Source organism: Podarcis filfolensis (assembly GCF_964270895.1).
Source record: "Podarcis filfolensis genome assembly, chromosome: 4".
In the NCBI taxonomy this organism is placed as follows: domain Eukaryota; kingdom Metazoa; phylum Chordata; class Lepidosauria; order Squamata; family Lacertidae; genus Podarcis; species Podarcis filfolensis.
In genome coordinates this window covers 49,210,759-49,229,499 of record NC_139607.1, presented here as the reverse complement: position 1 = coordinate 49,229,499, position 18,741 = coordinate 49,210,759, and the positions used below count along the sequence as shown (strand labels likewise).

The following is an 18,741-nucleotide window of genomic DNA, read 5'->3' as shown; positions in this document are numbered from 1 at the left end:
TAGCATTAGTAAGCAAATTAACATATGTAGCATGGTTTTTTTGAAAACCAGCTAACTAAATAACTAACAAACCAACAAACCCCACAACAGTCCCTCTTGATGAATTGCACTTTCGCACTTTCACATTGCAACTTTCTACAGAACTTCCTTCGTTCTAGTTTTGCCACTTTCAGCTACAGTTAAAAAGTTCTCCTGCTGGTTTTTTTAATATTGCAGTTCCTGGTTGTAATAGCATTGCCTCTGCACTTTCTGCCTTTCCTTTCCTTGTGACTTCACAACTGATCTTGCCCCCATCTCAAAAACAAAACAAAACAAAAACAACTATGTATGTTTACTCAGCAAAACAATTTATGCATCAGATCTAGTGGGCACTAGTCCACACAAAGTTTATGCCATAGTAAATGTGTTCATCTTTAAACTGCCACAGGACTGTTTCTTGCTTTGTGCTGCAACAGACTAATACAGCTGCCCTTCTGGAAATAATCTCTACCAAGAATGCCATTCTCAGCTGCAGACACTTGTGAATTCAACCGGGTTCCATGGTCCTGAGTGACAGGCTAGATAGAGAGCTCCAATGCTCTGAGAGACGTCTTCAAGACTATCTTGTGTTTTCCACAATTCACTTCATCCTGAGTTCAAAGGTATGATTAAGAAATATCTACAAGGGTCAGACTACCGTTAAATCTGAAGTAATTGCAGGTTATTGACTTCAACAGGGCCAAGGTACAACCAACGACATCTTTACAGGGTATCAACAACCTTAATTGTTTAAAAGTTATACAATTTGAAGCTGCTGCGAAAGCTTGAGAGTAAGGGATAGTTCACCCTTTCGTGAAGGTTTTGACATGCCAAGGAGCAGTCCTTTCAATAAAGCAATTCCATTCCATTCTTCACATCCGTTACCTTTAGAAAGAAGGCAGCCAAGGCCTGAAATCTAAGAATGCAGCTTCCATTTTGGATACTTACCCTGACTTTTGGCTGGTCATTTTAATTCAGGGAACAAGCAAACCTGTGTACTGTACAACCAAGCTTGATTTTGCTTGAGCAATTTCCTAAGAGTCGCTTGCTGTTTTTTAAAAAATGTTATTATTTGTAATTTTGGGAAAAGATTACCCCACCTTTCCACTTTTGGAAAAAGTGTCCTACTTTACTTAGATCAATATTTTAACTGTGTCTATCAAAGAAAAAAAGCCTTTGGGTCCAGTAAACTATGGGCCAAAGACTTTAGTGTATTTTAGGATTTAATATGCAGCTTTTCCATCCAAAGGCCATTTGTGTGGGAACTAATAATTGATGGGAACTTTGGCAGGTGTGGAAGGGGAGTTTAACCCTTTCTTCTCTTGTCATGGTCCTTGGTCCTGAGGCACCCCTCCTTTGAAGCTAGTATTTGCTTCCGGGGCAGTTGGATGGGAAATCCCATTGACACCACGTTTTCGCAATGGCGTCATCCTTCATTTCCCCATACTTCCGCCTAGCAGTGCTACTGAGGCTTTTAGTGAAACTTTGCATCACATAAAGGCGCAGAGTCCACGCAGAAGCCCATGTGAGAAACAGAAGACAGATTATACCTCATATTCCTTTAATGAACTCAGGTGCGAAGTCATTGCCTTCTTTTTGAATCCCAACTTGGGATCACAGGCGTAAAACGCCGCCGAAACTCTGCCAAGTGATAATTGCTCGGCAGTTTGCCAGGTGGCACAACTGCCACAACGTGTATGGGACTCAGTCAGTTTTGATTATCACAAGTCTGTGATCATGAAGGCGATTGTGAGTGATGTCATTTGAGGAACGCTGTAGGAACACGGAAGTATACTAGTATGGGGGTTGTCTGGCTATACAAAGCCTATCTTCCCTTTGCTGCTTGCTTCTGTGATTCATGCCTTGGCAATCTCCCTGGCCTATTTGCTATTTTACATAAGGCTGCCTTTGAAAAGTCTTCGGAAATTAAATGAGCCAATGGGAGCAACATAGCAACTGTGTCAAAAGAATTAAAATGGCTTCCCCTTTGTTTCTCAGAATATATTATTATTATTATTATTATTATTATTATTATTATTATTATTATTATTTATACCCTGCCTATCTGGCTGGGTTTCCCCAGCCACTCTGGGTAGCTCCTAACAGAATTAAAGGCACAATAGAACATCAAACATTAAAAACTTTCTTCTAAAAGTTAGATAGTTGTTTATTTCCTTGACATCTGATGGGAGGGCGTTCCACAGGGCGGGCGCCACTACTGAGAAGACCCTCTGCCTCAAGGTGCTGGTTTTAACATTTAAAGACATATGTGGTCATGGCCCAGATTACTTTAGGGAACAAAGTGAGCATTCATATACCAAGGTTATCTGAGGGAGCCTTGCTCCAAATCAGGGGTCAGATTGGGGACAACGATGAGTAGGGCCTTCTGCTGTGGTGGCACCGTCACTAAAGGAATCGTCTCCAAAGAACCCAGTTCAGTATTGAGGATAGTTCTAAAAAATAATTTACTATATATTTTAGAAAGTTGTTTCTGTTTATTTGCTATGCAGCTGGACACCTCCAAAGATGTCATAACAAAATTTTGCACAATGGTTCCTGAGATCAAGGAATTGGTTTTCGTCTCTGTTTGGATGCAGCTGGATGCCATTTTTAATGAAGACGGCAGACTGAACCTTGCTAAACTTCTGATATGTTTGTTTAGGAGAGTTGCCAAACAATGTCAGGTACAAGGCTACTAGTGTAATATAAGTAAATTATTTTTCAATTTATTTTAACTACTGGTTTATCCAGACAATAAGGATAGGTGAAGCCTGGCTGGGACTGCAGCTCTATTGGTGTACATTTATCTGGGAATAACTCCTTTTGAAGTGGGACTTGTTTCTGAGTAAACATGCATAGGATAGCACCAAAAGGAAAGGCGTCTACCATTCTAGATCCAAAATACGCCACATCTTTGCAAGAAGAAATTAAACTAAATTAACTGCAGCATATCAAGGCATCAGATGAACATTGAGTGTGCATTGGGGAAAACCAGTCTGTGTGTTTAAATGCTGTATCAGTTGTGTATTTGCCACATATCAAAAGAACAATCAGGGCATGTGAGTCACTTTGCACAATGGCACAGTAAGTATGCTGGTGTTTATGACATTTGGCACTGTTCCCTGGTTTTCAAAGTGCAATACACTCCGGAACATGCACATTCTCTCTCTCAGATCCTGACCTCTCAGAACTAATGTAGTGAAAGGTGCAGCAGATACAACCCTTTGCTCTGCAGAGCAAGTCACAGGTATATGTGACACACCCCTCACAGTCACCTGACCCAGCCATCAGCCTACTTTGCAATTCTCTTTGCAGATAGCATGTTATCACCAAGTACATGTTCCATCTTCCAGTTGCCTCTATTTTGGAGATTGCTCCTGTGTGCTTGGGCAATTCCTTCCTCATTCTACATAGCTGTCGGGACCAATTATGACCAGCATAGGTTGTGAAGTCTGAGCTAGCCCTCATTAAAAATTACATATCTCTCCAAGTAAAAGATACAGGTTTTTTAATTTTTCATGTGATACAAACCAGATTATAAGCATGTTGTTGTCAGCAAGCCCTTGGTTTAAAAGAGACAGAGAGCTAAAAATATCTACCCAAGACTGACTTCTTCCAATACTAGGTCTGATAACTAATGTTGACATTATATTAGTCACATTTTTTAAAGGTGTAGCAGCCAGAAACAGCTCAAGCAACCAGGAAATGGCTGAAGAGACACACCTCTCTGCAATGTGCAATGGTCAAAGGTGAGGATTACATCCAACCATTGCAAGACGCCTGGTAATTTTCCAGAGTTCTGCTATCTTATGCATGTCTACTCAAAGGTAAGCTTCCCTTGGCTGAATACTGCGTCTTCAAGGTGCCCCTTCCCTCGCCCCAGTCATAACAAAGCAGTATAAGCTCAGCATTTGGTCCTTTGGATAATTTCTTGTGTGTATTACACAAGTAACTAAATGCGGCGCCAAGAGGCAATCCTAGAGTTGCACTTTGAAGGGTGCTTTTAAAATAGTTTGGAAATGGCTGTTCTCGTTTTGGATCTGTCAGCTTTCGTGGTGGAAACTGGTGACTGCCTAATGTAGAAAATTAATCCTGGGGAACTGCGAGCAAAGTCACTTATGCACAAAGCAGAGATAAGCTTAAGTATTATCAGTAGCTGGCTGTCTCAACCAGAAAACTAACCACAGCGGACACAAAGCAGAATGTTTGCAAACAAAGCTGCGCTGGGAGGATTGAGAAGGCCAGAATCATTGACCTTTATGGGGGGGGGCGAGTGAAGTATTGGGGATGGCATGATGGGGTGGGGAGGCTTTGCAGCAGCATATATTACTGACATATGCTCTCCACTTCCTTGAATGGTTTTGTTTCCTCTGAATGAGAGTGTTATTAATGGTGTCTGTGTGATAACCATTTTATTTACAAATATACATGCAGACCATGTTGGATGCAAAGTGACACACCTATAGGAGGCAACAAGGTTGCCAAACCTGCACCTGATGCTCAGGAAAGATCCTGCACCCTTGGGTGCATCATCTTCAACCAGCTCACAGTTCTGTGCCTGCAGTTTTTTGGCTCCTACAAATGCAAACGATAAAACTGGTTCCAAAATTATTTCTTCCCTCCCTTAAGTTTTGAAGACTGCAATCCACGTGCCCTTGCATGGTAGTAAATCCCACCAATTTGGTGAGGATTTATTCTGAGTTTACTTGTATATGATTGCACCGGAAGCGTGTGTCACCTCCTCAAATTTTGATGCTTATTTTAAAGGCAAAAGAAATTCCCAGCTATCAGGGAAATAAGTCTGGTAATTAAACATTAAACTTCTTTTGTTAGATAACATTTATTTGTTTAGTCTGGGTTTATTAGAAACCGTTAACATGCAAATGATAAAACACATACACTATAGAAACACCCACACCCAGTAAGGTCTTTTCTATTTGGTCACAACAGCTCCCACAAACTAGGGAAAAGATGGACACAAATAGTAAAAAAACACACCAAAATTTAAATTGTGTCTTATGTAGGTAGAAGTTAAGGGTGAGTTGTGGGTCTGAAATATTTGAATATTATTGGTCTATTACCCAATCCAGGACATGTGATTTCATATAATTTGAGCCAATACTTTTTGCTAAAGTATTTTGCTAAATACTTTTTTAAAAACAAAAAGAACTCTCAATCAATATAAATACTTTTTTAAAAAAAACTACCAAGAAAAATTTGTTACATTGTTCACATTATTGTAAACAAAAATCTGCCCTTTTCCCCTTATGGGGTATCCAAGAGCCCATATAGAGTCCTTACATAGGTTCCCTATTGGTAGGAGAAAATAACAGAGGCCAACCAGAGAATATTGAGAAGCAAAGCAGCTAGTAAGCCCTCAAAATTCCTATCACAACATTGAGGGTACACTTATATAATGAACCCTAAGCAGATGCACAACTGCTATGGTATGCTTAAGGACAAACGTAGTTTGGAAGGTGAGTCAATTAATTTGTGCAAGTTTGTAATTGTTCACATTGCAATTGGTAACTAAGTACACAACTAAGTACATGGGATGCCGCAGTTTCATCGCATGCAGAAGTCTGGCAACCTATTGAACAAACTAGCCACCTATTCCCATCCAACCTGCAGTGGGTAGCCACTAGGAAAGTCTTCCACAGTCTCGCCTCTGGCAGATAGGTATGGGCAAATCTGTCCATTTCTGATTCCCGCAGTTTCTCACTGTTTCCCATTTTAAGTTCAATTCTCCACATTTCCACATCAGCTTGTAATTCTTTTTGTAATACCAAAACTCCTTATAAAAATTTATCAGGCTTGTAGTGTGAATTTATCCTAACGTACACAAGTTTGTATGCCATTTCCCCTAATACGCTCATTTTTGCAAAACAATTTTTCCTAATATAATGAATTATTGCATGCTATCGTCACTAATATGTGCATTTTTATGAACATTTTGCTTCAGTACGTGCATTTTTGTACACTTTTAAAAAATGTAAAACTCACCCCCCTAAAAAAAAGCTATTTGGAACAAGTGAAAAATAAGTGTGAGGTCCTTCTCCCTTAAGGTTTTAGAAGCTGTTTCTTGTAGTGAAACAAGGCAGTGTATTGTATGAAAAAGACAAATCAAAGGACCTTGGAACAGCTACGTGCTACATACACCACACAGTTTTCTCAGTTTTACCACTATCTTAAAATAAGTTTTGGCCTCCCTGATTATTTCTCTGAGTTATCTGTCTGGGAGACACTGCCACCTTCTACTTTCAAAGAATGCCTTCCCCATACTTACCAGAGAAGATCCACTTAATTTCCTTGTAGCACAAATTTGCTCCCAGGAAGAATTGGACAGTTTTGTACACTGTATATTGTTTGTTGCTCTTTGTATACTTCCTCAATGGAAATGTTTTTGAAGTAAAATTAAATAACACTTCCTTTTTAAAATAATGCATTGATACTTGATATCTGATGGCTGCCATGTTTGGGCTGAGCTGCCTAAATAATTTGATAAATTTGCTTGTGGCATCTTGCAATGGCAACTATTTACAACAAACAGCCTGTCTCCCTCTAACAACTGGTTTTGTTAGCTGGTTTCTGTACAGCATGCATCCTTGTCCCATGTTTGCAATGGTTTGGTGGTTTTAAGCAACTCTTGTGTTTTCCAAAATTTGTCTATCGTCTCCTACGTTTAGATATTTAAGCTACAGAAAAGATCCATGTGCAAATAAACAATGCAATTTCTTCATAGCAAAGAATGAAATGATAAGAAATCACAAGGTGGAGGTGGTGGGAAGAGTGCTACATTATATTAACAGATATGGAAGACACTTGGAAGGCATTAGTTTAAAGATTCAAATAGTTTCACAGGAGGCCTCTGTTAATGTTTAAATAGCTTTAAAGGTAATAAACTGATTATTTAGATTATAGGGATATGTGACAACAACTCGGAGGGGCAATAATATTTCTTAATTTTCTGCAGAAATCCCCCAAGTTGTATCAAATAAAATAATAAAGAAGGGTTTAGCATAATAAAGAAGATTTGCCAAACTTTTCTAGTTTCCTCATCTAGTAGTCCTAATATGAAAATCCTGGAACTTCTAGATTATTTTTCAGTAACTTGCATAAAAATGCTCATTTTGCAATCTCACCCACCTCTTTAAATGTCAGATAATCAGGAAACATCAATCAAGCAAGCAAGAAAAGAAAAAAAGCCACAGACATAAGTGAATCAACACAAAGGATACTAAATCCATTAAAAGGGTGAACCTAAGCACTGAGCTATCAGAAAGGACGACTCACCTGTCAGCTTGCTTGCTGTGAGTGCCTCTTAATGCTTTTGACTGCTCAGTTATATCTGTGTCTATGATCCAGGAAGCTGATAAGCCTCCTTAGAACACTGCTCAAAGCACAATGATTGGCTCCCCTTGACCCACATCTGTTTATTCGTATTCAAAGTACAATTACACTCCAGGTAGCACTGAGCTGCAAGTGGGATATGAATATTTTTCCAGCACTCGCTCTCATACCTAAGTTCAGTTAGTCTTGATTGCAAGAGAACACAAAAGTTCTAGAAGAGAAAGAACCCTTTCCGTTTGCTTGTTTCGCTCCCTGACATTGTAGAACCAGTGTTATACAGTGGTACCTCGGGTTACAGATGCTTCAGGTTACAGACGCTTCAGGTTACAGACTCCGCTAACCCAGAAATAGTACCTCGGGTTAAGAACTTTGCTTCAGGATGAGAACAGAAATCACGCAGTGGCAGCAGCGGGAGACCCCATTAGCTAAAGTGGTACCTCAGGTTAAGAACACTTTCAGGTTAAGAACGGACCTCCAGAATGAATTAAGTTCTTAGCCCAAGGTACCTCTGTATTTCTAGAAAAAGAAGTGCTGGAGCTCACCATGAACACCGCTCTTGTTCTCTTATAACGGCAATAGTGCCCACCTGAGAGGTGACAGAACTGAGTTCCAGATGAAAAAAAGCCTTCTGTAGAATCATCTCTGTTCAAGTGAATGTGCTTCAGATAACATGAGAAACAACCAAGACTAGCCAGTTTCTGTTAACTTTTGAAAGGTAGCTCCTTGATAGTGGTTTCTTCCACGTAGCCTGTTTACTGCACATTCATCCTGAAGGGTTAACCCCCAAAATTGTGTAGAGGCTATACAGCATCATGGATTCAAATTGCAGGAAAGGAGATTCCAATTAAACATTGGGAAGAACTTTCTGACATTGAGAACGGACTACTATGGAAGATGGTTGACTCTCAGTCAGTGGAGATTTTTAAAACAGATTCTGTCACAGATTCGTTAGCTGTGATACCTGCATTGTGGGGTTGGGCTAGATGACCCTTGGGATTCCTTCCAACTTTGCAGCTCTATGAGTTTATGTATAGTGGCTTGTCTCCCATGTAGTCTTTGGGTTCTGGTCCCACCAGCTGCTGCCATGTAGCCCCTCCCTTCCACCAGAATAACTGGAACCTGCAGCATACTGCGAAGATGATAAAAGTGTTATTGTACTTCTTCGCACAGCACACCGTTAAACTGTGGAACTCACTTCCACAGGTGGCAGTGATTTGCACTGACCAAGGTGACTTTAAAAGAGAGGGCTGTTGATTGCTACTATCCATTCCACTTTATGTCAGTCTAAAGAAAGTATCTAGGGCGTGGAGTTCATAGACACCTTCCACAAGGTATTTTTATGCATAACAGTAAAAAACGTGTTGTAAGGTTATATAACCCTTATCTTTCTTTTACGTAACAAACAAGCTGTAAAATGCAAACAGCCCAGAATTGATGGGCAAGGGAGAAGCAAGATTATGCGGATATAACTACCATGTCATTTAACATTTGCAATCTCCTTGTGGTTGGGTGTGTTCAGAACTTCTACTGGCATCAAAGCTGCCAGAAAGAAAACTGTTTCGTGCATTGGAGCACTCCTCCCCAACTTTAAGTCCCTCAATATTTAAGTCCCATCATCTTTGACTATTGGCCATGCTGGCTAGAGCTGATGGCGACTGTAATCCTGCAACATCTGGGTACCCAAGTCTCGGGAAGGCTGCATTATGAACAGGATGGTCGCCTCTTTCTGGCAAGCTTCTGAGGCCTTTAACAGGCAGGCAGAAACTCCTAATAGGGAATTGCTGGGGTGGCAAAGCTTCACCTGTTGCATTTTGGCCTATTGTTCAAGGCACAGAGCCTCTGCCAGGAGACATGGGGACAACCTGAATTTAAAAAGTTTTGTAAGGATCACCTCTCAAGAACAGGGAAGACAGAATGTAAGGCTACTTTAAGGATGTCTGCATTAGGCCATCTAGAGCTCGTTCCTTGAAGTTTCCTTGAAAACACAACCAGTTCTAACCCATTACGGGACACTGATCTTGTTTTCGTCATTGTGTATACTGGCTTGCCTCCCAAGTAGTCTAATGAAAATTATAACCATTTTCCTTGCATAGAGAGCACTTCTCAATGTATTCTGTTCCTTCGCCAAATTGACTTTTTTTCTAATGTCAACCTGCACTTCACTTTCTTGCAGTTCCCACCCCTGGGCTTTAGTCCTGCCCTGTGAATCAACAAATTTTCTGCATCTTTAACAACCCTTCAGATATCCGAGGACCGCTGTCATGTCCCCCCCTTGATCTTCTCTTCTCCACACTAAACATATCCAGCTCTTTCAACTGTTCCACATAGGACTTGATTTCCAGACCATGCTAGTCATCCACTTCTGGACACCTTAGTTTGCCAAAATCCTTCACAAAATATGGCACTTAGAAGTGAGAACAGTACTTTGCATGTGGCGTGAGCCATTCAATATAGAGTGATGCTGATAATGTAACCTAAGATAGAATAAGAAATACCACTTACCACAATTGGCATATCACCCAGAGTGTGGGAACAGTGGGTGGAAGCAGACAATATACAGTAAAACTGTAGGCTGTTAGAAGGCTGCTACTCAAACACATGCAAGCTAATGAGCAAGAAGGGCAACTTTTCATATTTGTTGTGACGATAATGCCACCTATTTCTTTTAACAAGAATGGGAACTTTGGATACTGCCTGGAAGTTCTGTTTAGTCTCATGGCTAATAATGATCACATTTTATTCCTGTGAATTTTTACTACCCCTTTTGCTGTCTTATTCTAGATTAGATCCAAAGAGGACAGGCTCCAGGTGGACTTTTTGCACATGCCCCATGTAATTGCATCTTTCCTTTTGATTCTTCAAGGCTCTTAGACCACAAGCCATAAAACTACAGTTAAGGTACAGATTAGAGTCCAAGGGCACACACACAAACGCACACACACTGCTATACTTTGTGCACTTAACCACCTTGATAAGCTTTGAAACCTATCAGTTTTGAATTAATTTTGGAACTAAATTACAAGAGATCTGTTTTTATTGTACAAATAAATGTCACCTACTGGTAGGCTGATATATAGTGTTCTGAATTTGTGGGTGCCTGATCTCTCCAATCTGTGGATCTAGCAAATGTTAGAATTTAATCGAGTTTTGGGGTGTTAAGACGGGTGCCAGACCCCTCTAATCCCTGGATCCAGCAAGTGTTAAAATCTAATCAAGCCAAGGTAGCTTCCAGGGAGGTGATACCCTGGGTGGTATACCATTAAGGGGGTTAAAAATGTAATTGTGTTTTATTATCTTTTTATGATTGTGTGTGTTCCAATGCCTTTTCTAACATGTCTGTTAATTTTCTACAAGGAAACTGTATTTTGCTGTTTGTTTGTATATCTGGGGACAGATGTCTTGGTTGTTAGGAGTTTGTAGGAGCCAGGCCCCTCCAATCCCTGGATCCAGCAAATGTTAAAATCCAATCAAGCCAAGCTAGCTTCCTCTGAGGTGATAATGTGCCATTAAGGGGGATTAAGTGTCTCTGTAAGGTAAAGGTAAAGGGACCCCTGACTATTAGGTCCAGTCGTGGCTGACTCTGGGGTTGCTGCGCTCATCTCGCTTTATTGGCTGAGAGAGCCAGCGTACAGCTTCCGGGTCATGTGGCCAGCATGACTAAGCTGCTTCTGGCGAACCAGAGCAGTGCACGGAAACACCATTTACCTTCCTGCCGGAGCGGTACCTATTTATCTACTTGCACTTCGTGCTTTTGAACTGCTAGGTTGGCAGGAGCTGGGACCGAGCAACGGGAGCTCACCCCGTCACGGGGATTCGAACCGCTGACCTTCTGATCGGCAAGTCCTAGGCTCTGTGGTTTAACCCACAGCGCCACCCGCGTCCTACGTGTCTCTGTAGGAGATGGCAAATGGGTGGGGCTTCTCCCTCAACTCCCAGATACTGAGGACAAAAAAACCAGAGTTGAGGAGTGATGTGACCTAGAAGCAAAGCAGCAGGCATAGAGAGATTCTTGGTTTGCTAATGCTGTGAACTCCTCCATCATAGGCTCAGGTTGTATATATGCATAAATAAATTATATGTCCTAAAGACATCATAGTCTCCACTGTGCCTCACTTCTAAAAGTAAACATGAACCCTGGGTAATATTCCCACAGCATGGAGAGCTCCTTGAGAAATAAAATCCCTCCCACAGGGACTTGCAGAATGGCACTTCACTTTTAAAAGAATGGCGCCCTTCCTCTTTTCCTCATGTAGATGAAACTTTCCCAGCGACTGTGCCACAAATATAGGTAGGTGGTTGTTGTTTTGAAAAAGCTTGCCATATTAATCATTGTGGCATTCAGTTACAAAATTTAAATATATTTTTCTCCATTAATTGCACCTCTATTGAAAGGACTCCTGGTGATTTTGGGAAAGACTTGTAATCTTTTTAAACTTTGTCTCCTCAGGCAACCCAGTAATTGAGAGGTAAAGACACAGAACTATTTTTCTAAGGGGATATTTATTACTTATGAAAGTAATGCTGTGACTGAAGTCCTCTATTTATCTACAGAACAAGTACAGCACAGAACACACTGTGCTCTACTTAACCCTATTGTTTCACCTACATGTAATAAGGTGAACGAGGGCAGCCTTATTTTTAATCAGTCAGCTGATGCACTGACTGATTTAAAAAAGGCCCCATCTGGCCCCATCTCCATCAAACTAGACCCCATTTTCCTAAAAAGGAAAGGATAAATCAGCCATTTTAACATCTCAGTGCACCTGAGATAGGGAGGGGGCAGAATGTAGATCAGGGTCTGCTGAGTGTTACTGAGTCAGCTGTGTTAACAAAAGAAATAATCTAGGCTGCTCACCTAAACTAGGCTGCTGCAAAAGTTCATCAAGAGTGGATTTACATGTGAAAGGACCTTAAGTCCAGTACTGAAAACTAATTCCTAGGTTCAGAATGAACCCCAATGCATTATCTTATTTTATTCTGACTGCAGGTTTCTTAGTTATGGCTCAGGGTTGGCCGATCTTCGGGTTCTACTTTTTAAAAAAGAAGTAAAGTAGCCCTGAACAATCCTGAAGGCTGCCCACTCCTCCTGACCCACAAAACCAATTTGTGGCTGCAAGCAGTTCCAACATCCTCTACCACATTTGTGGAGATGTTCAAGAAACAGAAGGAAATGCTGCATGAAGAAATTCAGTGAGAGTGCAGAGATGCTGCAGTACAACAGTTTATAAAGCCGGCCTCCTCTCTGGTTTTGTAAACATGAAGATCAAGGTCACTTCGGGAACAATTCATGGTCTGGTGTACATCCTCCTCCAAGGATGCACCATTTAACACCCACCCAAGCTGAGTGATCTGCATTAGTGCAAATACATTAGGCGCATCTGCCAAAGACAGAGGCAATACCGTATGTACCTCTGTCAATCCCATCAGATTAAGGGCTGCAGAATCAATTTCTAAAGACTTGGACTAATTAAAAAAACAAAAAAAAACAACCCTCCACAGTAATGTACTCCCAACTTGGCAGACCAGACAATGCTACAACCAGTATTATAACTGCACAAGCAAGAATTAGCTTCCATTTCAGATTTCATGTATATGGGCATATGGATATTGTTTTCTGAATACCCAACCCTGCTTGTTGTTAAAGACTCCAGCACAAACCAGACACAGGGCCTGGTTGAAGTTTGTGCCGGACTGAAAACTGCTTCCAAAAATATGATTGGTGCCATGATCTCTTATACTGCTGCTGACCAGTTGGAGAATGGGGAGGGGATACTGGATCAATGCATCCCTGCCCAACAAAGGATCACTGTTTTTCACCCCATCTGGACTTCAAAGACAATAAAATAAATGATGATAATGATAATAACAAACTATGCAGTCTAGTTAGTTTGTCAGAAATGAAATAATTTTTATTTAGCTTTTTTGGAACAAAATGTTTAGAAACATATGGATTTGCTTTTTTCATAATGCTAAAATGCTAGTGCTTGGTGATTGCAATACTGAACAAAATATTGGACACCGGGTATTTCATCTGCTATAAACTGGACCAAACTGAATTTACACTAAGAAAGCACCTAGAGGTAAGTTTTATATATAAATCTGAGTTTTCTACATGAAACCAATGTTCTTATGCACACTTCACTGAATGTTTGATTGTAGCAAGAGGGTTTTCTGACATAAAACACAAGTATAGATAGAACGGCAAAAAACAAAACAAAAGAAATCACAGTATCGGAATCATGCTTCTTAAAAATTTCCAGTGAAAATTAGAGGAAGTCGCAGAAGGGAAAACGACATCAATTCAATTAAACAAATTCACCTGAGTAAATGAAGAGCCAAATGTGTTTCCCGTATCCCCCATAAAGACTAAGGGGTGTGGCATTAAACACCCCCAAGCCAAACATAACACAACATTAGCTTACTCATGTGCAAAGTAGAACAGAAGCTGGCGCAAAGCAACACAATATAACAAATGTAGACATACTTCTAGATAAGAATCATCATTAAGAATTTCCATGAAAGATTAGGGCATTTGTTAAACTTTCTTTGGCCTACACAGGGCGGCAATTATAGAATAATTTTGGTGTTCAATAGTCTATTAGCCAAATTGTCCAAGGTTAGGTTAACGGAAATAAAAACTCTCCATATTACACCTGGCAGAGTCAATGACCTAAAGCAATGGAGAATTTAGTGTTCTTTGATGTTGCTGCTGTACATCTGTTTACCTTATGAGCAACGTGCAGACAATAATCCAGACTGTAAATTGGCAACACAAAGAGATAATTTGCAGTGTGGCTCAAAAAAACACTGTATCCACTTACAAGTGAAAAAGCAGTGTGGAATTATTTCCTTGCCCTGCCCCATCTCCACGATTTTCCCAGAGTGCGGAAGAGGATATCAAACATCTAGTAAGGGAGAACTGAAGGCCTGGATGTTATTTTGTGTGTTTTCAGTACAGAAGACAGGAACCTCGACACCTAGCAGGTTGTAATGTGAATAAGATGCCTAAGGTTGCAGCTAGGCCTCCCAAGCCTGCAACACTAGTGAGGAAGAGTTTGAAGGTACATTGCACTCATGAAAGCAGGAACGGTGTGCTTTGGGGAGAACCCCATGTGGCCACTATCAGAGACATTAACGGTTTGGTCACCCCAGCCATTATTGCTAGTTCCTCAGTTCTGGGTTCTGCAACTCAGCTGTATCATAGCAAAAGAGAACCAATCTTTGTGGAGGAGACAACCTCTCACTGAACAGCAGCGATCCTGATGACTACCATAAATTCAGTTTGGGTTACTTTTTCAGTGTGCTCCTTAACATACTGGAAGTTATGACTGCAGAACCTTGCTTACAACCCATGTGGTTCCACTAATGGTGCTTGGTTTATTTGGTTAGATTAAAAAATAAAATCAAATTGAGATTGTCTTAACAAAAATGGGAAGGGGGAAAAAAAGATACTTAAAACCCTAAAAGCTACTGAAGCAGCTGCCACCAATGTGCTTCTTGAAATTAGGTTGCCTTTCTTCGTCGTTCCTGGGCAGTCACAAAGTTGAGTAAGTCGATTGCTGTGACAACACCAAAGACCATTTGCTTTTTGCTGGATTGGCCATTGCTGTGATCTATAGAGGGGAGAAGAACATGACAAGGCATAAGTTGAGGAACCAAACGCTAACATACACAATTTTCAAACTACTACTTGTGTCTCAAGGCATGAGTATCTTCTCTTGCGCTGTATATGTTTTGGTTATTGAAAATATATGTACTTTCCCTCTATAAAACTAATTTAAAAATACAAGACCAAAAAAAGCAACTGAAATTAAAGTATAGCAGGCAGATCCTAGCTTGCCATTGACACGAGGCATTCTCAAGATCAGTACAAGGGGAGAGGATGGCTTCCTTAATCTGCTCCTGGTAACTGGTCCTGCCTATGCTGTTAGCACTGCAGTGTTAGCACTCAGTTAAAGTCAATATTGTGTCAGTGCACCAAACAGGCATTTTTGAGGAAGCAAAAGAAGAATATGGGATTGCTACCATCTCCTAAGGGCAATTTGCCTGACTCAGTAATCTTAACCCCAACCCAATGTTCTACACAAAGAGCACTAAGCAAGGAGCATTTCATAGGTAAATGGAGCAAGGCACTGTAGCTTTTGCCTTGCATGAAGTGTATTATTTAGTTGTTGAGGCACCAGCCTTTCTGCTTGTTCCACATCATATTTTTAAAGCTTTTATGTTGATAGAGGCATAGATATCCATGTCTAACCATCCTGTTTGCTCATGTTCACTCAGAAGTAAATCCTACTAAATTCAACAGGGTAAGTAGGGTTAGGCCTCAAAGCCTGTCATCTTCTAACTAAGACCTTCAGAGCACAAACAGCAGAGGCGTCTCTAGATAGAGCCACTGTGCTCTGCCTAGTCCTAGTTCAAATGCAGGAGTTTCATAGTTGAAGTCCTCTGTCTTCTGCCTTGCACCTCAGTTAAAATAAAAATTGTGAAGGACAAAGCAGTGGAAAGCAGCAGAAGCACCACCACCACAACAGAATGTGGTGGGACCAGAATGTCTGGACCACTTTCCCCTGCCTACATTCACCAACTAAGGCACCAACAGACCACGGGCTCTGTTGGAGAAAGGCAATCCAAATTGCAAGAGGAGGACTCCGGCAGGTGAGAAATTGTTGATTTTCAACTCAGGGAAGATTGCAGCTAAGTTAGCAATGCAACAGCATATGAGGCTGGATTCTGCAAACACTTACTCATATCATGAGACATTGTACTCTTGGAGACGCACCAAAGAAATGGGAGGTCAGGGTATGTATGCATTGGGCACTTCCCTTTCTAACCCAGAACTGGCATAGTGAGAATCTTAGCCTCCACTAGCATAGCTTATTTCTTACCCTCATATGTGTGGAGAATATCCTGTGGCTCCTTCATGTGCCCTATATAAGACACAGAAGATTCTCACTGCCATTAACTGCTATTATATGTTATATAGCCAACGGGGAGTGTGGCAGAGACAGTAAGATTCTTGCCAGGTCTTCTACTTACACTGAATCTGTTCGTGCACCACCAGAGCAAAATGATCAATTTCCAAAATATGGGACAGCTTCCCCAAGTTGTCCTGCAGACGAATCTGCAAATAGAAACAGACTTTAAAACCAACTGCATATAGCCTTACAAGTTTGATAGATAAGCACCCCAATCCAACAAGCTTTTGAAAGTAGTATTTGTCCCATGATATGGCAGTTATCATATGAATCTTTATTTTTCATTGTGTGTGTTCATGTTAAATGTTGGTGTTTTAAAGAGAAGTGGAATGAAAGAAAAACATGTCTGTAGAGCATGGTAATGTAAAAACCCAATGAGAGCCACGTGTTCTCTCTGCTTAAAGAACAGCAACTGCAAGTTCAGAAACACACACCTTTACTAGTGGTTTATTTTCCAATTCTGGCAATAAGAGCTGGAAGGAGGCGATTTGAGACAAAATAAGAGGTCTGAGAAAAACTATAAAAGCCATTCAGTAGAAACAAAGTACAAGTCCATATTCCAGAACTGAACTTCCCCACAGGGATATTGCTTTCCATTCCTAGCAATATAGGCCAGCAAAACAATGAATACCCAGGCCACTTAAGTAAAGTCTAGACGGCCAAGTATTACAGGCGCTGCAGTAGCAGATATCTCACTTTGACAGGGAGTTGGACTTCAGGAGTTGTGATATAAATGCATTGCTACTGACGTGAGCTGTGGGAAAACAGAAAATACTATGGCTCAATCAATCAAAAGAATCAATCAAAATAAACTTGCAGAATGAAAAAGGCACTATCTAAGCTGCCTGTATTTTGTGGCCAAGATCCAAAAGGGCCCTTCCACAAGCTAGAGGAACCTTCAGCATATGAAAGCATTGCTTTACACCAGAGATGGGGAACCGGTGGCTGACAACTCCCATCATCCTTGACCATTGGCCATAATGGTGGCAGCAGGTGGGAGCTGCCAAGCTGCCATCCAAAACATCTGGAGGGCCACAGTCTCCCCATCCCAGGTTTTCACCAAGCTTTAAGCTTAGAGCATCATGTGAGAAAATTGAACATGTTGTTCCACTTGAACAAGAGCTTGTGCAATCTCTTGTGCCACAAAACCTATCACAGAAGCACACAAATTCCTCTGCAAGTTTTTTTGGAAGGTCACTAGCAGGCATTTCCCTTCCATTTACAGTTCTTTGGCGCCAACAACTGAGATCACCTCAGTCCTCAAAATAAGGCTGCTCAGGTAGAACAGGAGAAAAGGACAGGAGGCTGCGGTATCCTTTGGCCTTTCTTCAGTCTCACATAATAGAAAGTAGGGGCTTTTCGCTGTAGTCTATAAAGCTGGCAATTTTACCCACACCAACTTGGCTTGAAACAATGTCCTCCGAAACACTCAAGCACACAAAATCTACATTTTCTGCCCATCATCATTATTATCCTAGATTCTAGGCTTGTGAGCCAAGAATGCCGGTACTTGTCAATTCAGTAGGAAATAGGATTTTTTAAGTCTAAGAGAGGGAAGCAGACAGAGCAAGAACACAGGCACCAAGCACAACAGCGCTGTGTTTTAATTCAGTTCCTTTCCATTTATACTCACAGGAGCCTTCCTGCACTTTTTAATCACCAATACCATTATGGCAATCAATCACAATCTATGCTTACAAAGACCCATCAGGATTTCATAACTTTAAATGTAATATAATACTATAAATTTAGGAGCGATTGTATCTTAACATAACGGAAAGAACCTTTTCTTGGTTTACTGGAACAACTCAGTCTCCCAGTCAAACCGACCGAATCAACTGTAAGTATACCCAATAATTTTCTTCTATAATAATAAGGCTGTTCAAGATTTTCTCTTTCAGTGACAAAACATCTAAAGTAGATTGGCAGTCTATGGTTCAAAATTTTAAAAAGTGCCATTTTATCACATTTCTTTGTAGTACGTTAGCAATCTTTTAAAAAGGAATGAAATTATTAGTGGTAATGTTGGTTACAGAGTAAAGGAGTTGTATGAGGGAGGGACACTCCAGGCAACAGTGTCTGAGCTCACAGAAGAAAGGAAGAGACAGTCCCCAGAAATGTCACTAAAGAACCAGGAACTACAGCCAGGGCTGGGTATACTCTACTTTCTAAAAAGTAACAGTACAGATTAAAATTCTGTGCCAGGATAATCAACATTCCATGCTAAGGCAAAAATTCTGCAACCTGAATAAATTATGCAAATTATGTAACATCTGCTTATTTTGCCAAGTTTGTATGGCACAAGGGCAGAAGGTCCACAGCCCTGGCTTTAGCCATAAAAAAGAATAAACAATACAGGGTTTGAATTTTTTATCCAGAGGCAAACAGCATACATCTT

The 18,741-nt window shown here is 40.7% G+C and overlaps 2 protein-coding genes and 1 long non-coding RNA gene across 26 annotated transcripts in view; 1 reads left to right on the top strand and 2 right to left on the bottom strand.

Annotated features, from left to right (window-relative positions):
• The window catches only part of LOC310761779 (cystathionine beta-synthase-like), a 30,420-nt gene extending 22,489 nt beyond the window's left edge, over nucleotides 1-7,931 (bottom strand). Inside the window, exon 1 of one of the 7 annotated variants that reach the window (XM_083611943.1) lies at nucleotides 7,911-7,931. In XM_083611943.1, coding sequence (XP_083468069.1) covers nucleotides 7,911-7,913 — 3 coding nt within the window. In that variant the 5' untranslated portion in view covers nucleotides 7,914-7,931. Of the gene's footprint in view, nucleotides 1-490; nucleotides 557-966; nucleotides 976-1,568; nucleotides 1,620-7,307; nucleotides 7,335-7,910 lie in introns of those variants that run through there. The other 6 variants (XM_083611946.1, XM_083611944.1, XM_083611940.1 and 3 more) reach the window with 6 other exon arrangements.
• On the top strand, nucleotides 3,700-13,738 carry LOC310761790. Its single transcript, XR_014547715.1, has 4 exons — nucleotides 3,700-3,845; nucleotides 8,572-8,699; nucleotides 9,542-10,901; nucleotides 11,266-13,738. It is a non-coding gene; the product is annotated as an uncharacterized lncRNA (long non-coding RNA).
• The window catches only part of LOC310761777 (cystathionine beta-synthase-like), a 41,509-nt gene continuing 36,019 nt past the window's right edge, over nucleotides 13,252-18,741 (bottom strand). For 9 of the 18 annotated variants that reach the window (XM_083611921.1, XM_083611935.1, XM_083611924.1 and 6 more), the window contains 3 exons: nucleotides 16,405-16,489; nucleotides 16,254-16,295; nucleotides 13,252-14,981 (listed from right to left, as the gene is read on the bottom strand). In XM_083611921.1, the coding sequence (XP_083468047.1) occupies nucleotides 14,872-14,981; nucleotides 16,254-16,295; nucleotides 16,405-16,489 (237 nt within the window). In that variant the 3' untranslated portion in view covers nucleotides 13,252-14,871. The remainder of the gene's footprint in view (nucleotides 14,982-16,253; nucleotides 16,296-16,404; nucleotides 16,490-18,741) is intronic. The other 9 variants (XM_083611932.1, XM_083611927.1, XM_083611926.1 and 6 more) reach the window with 1 other exon arrangement.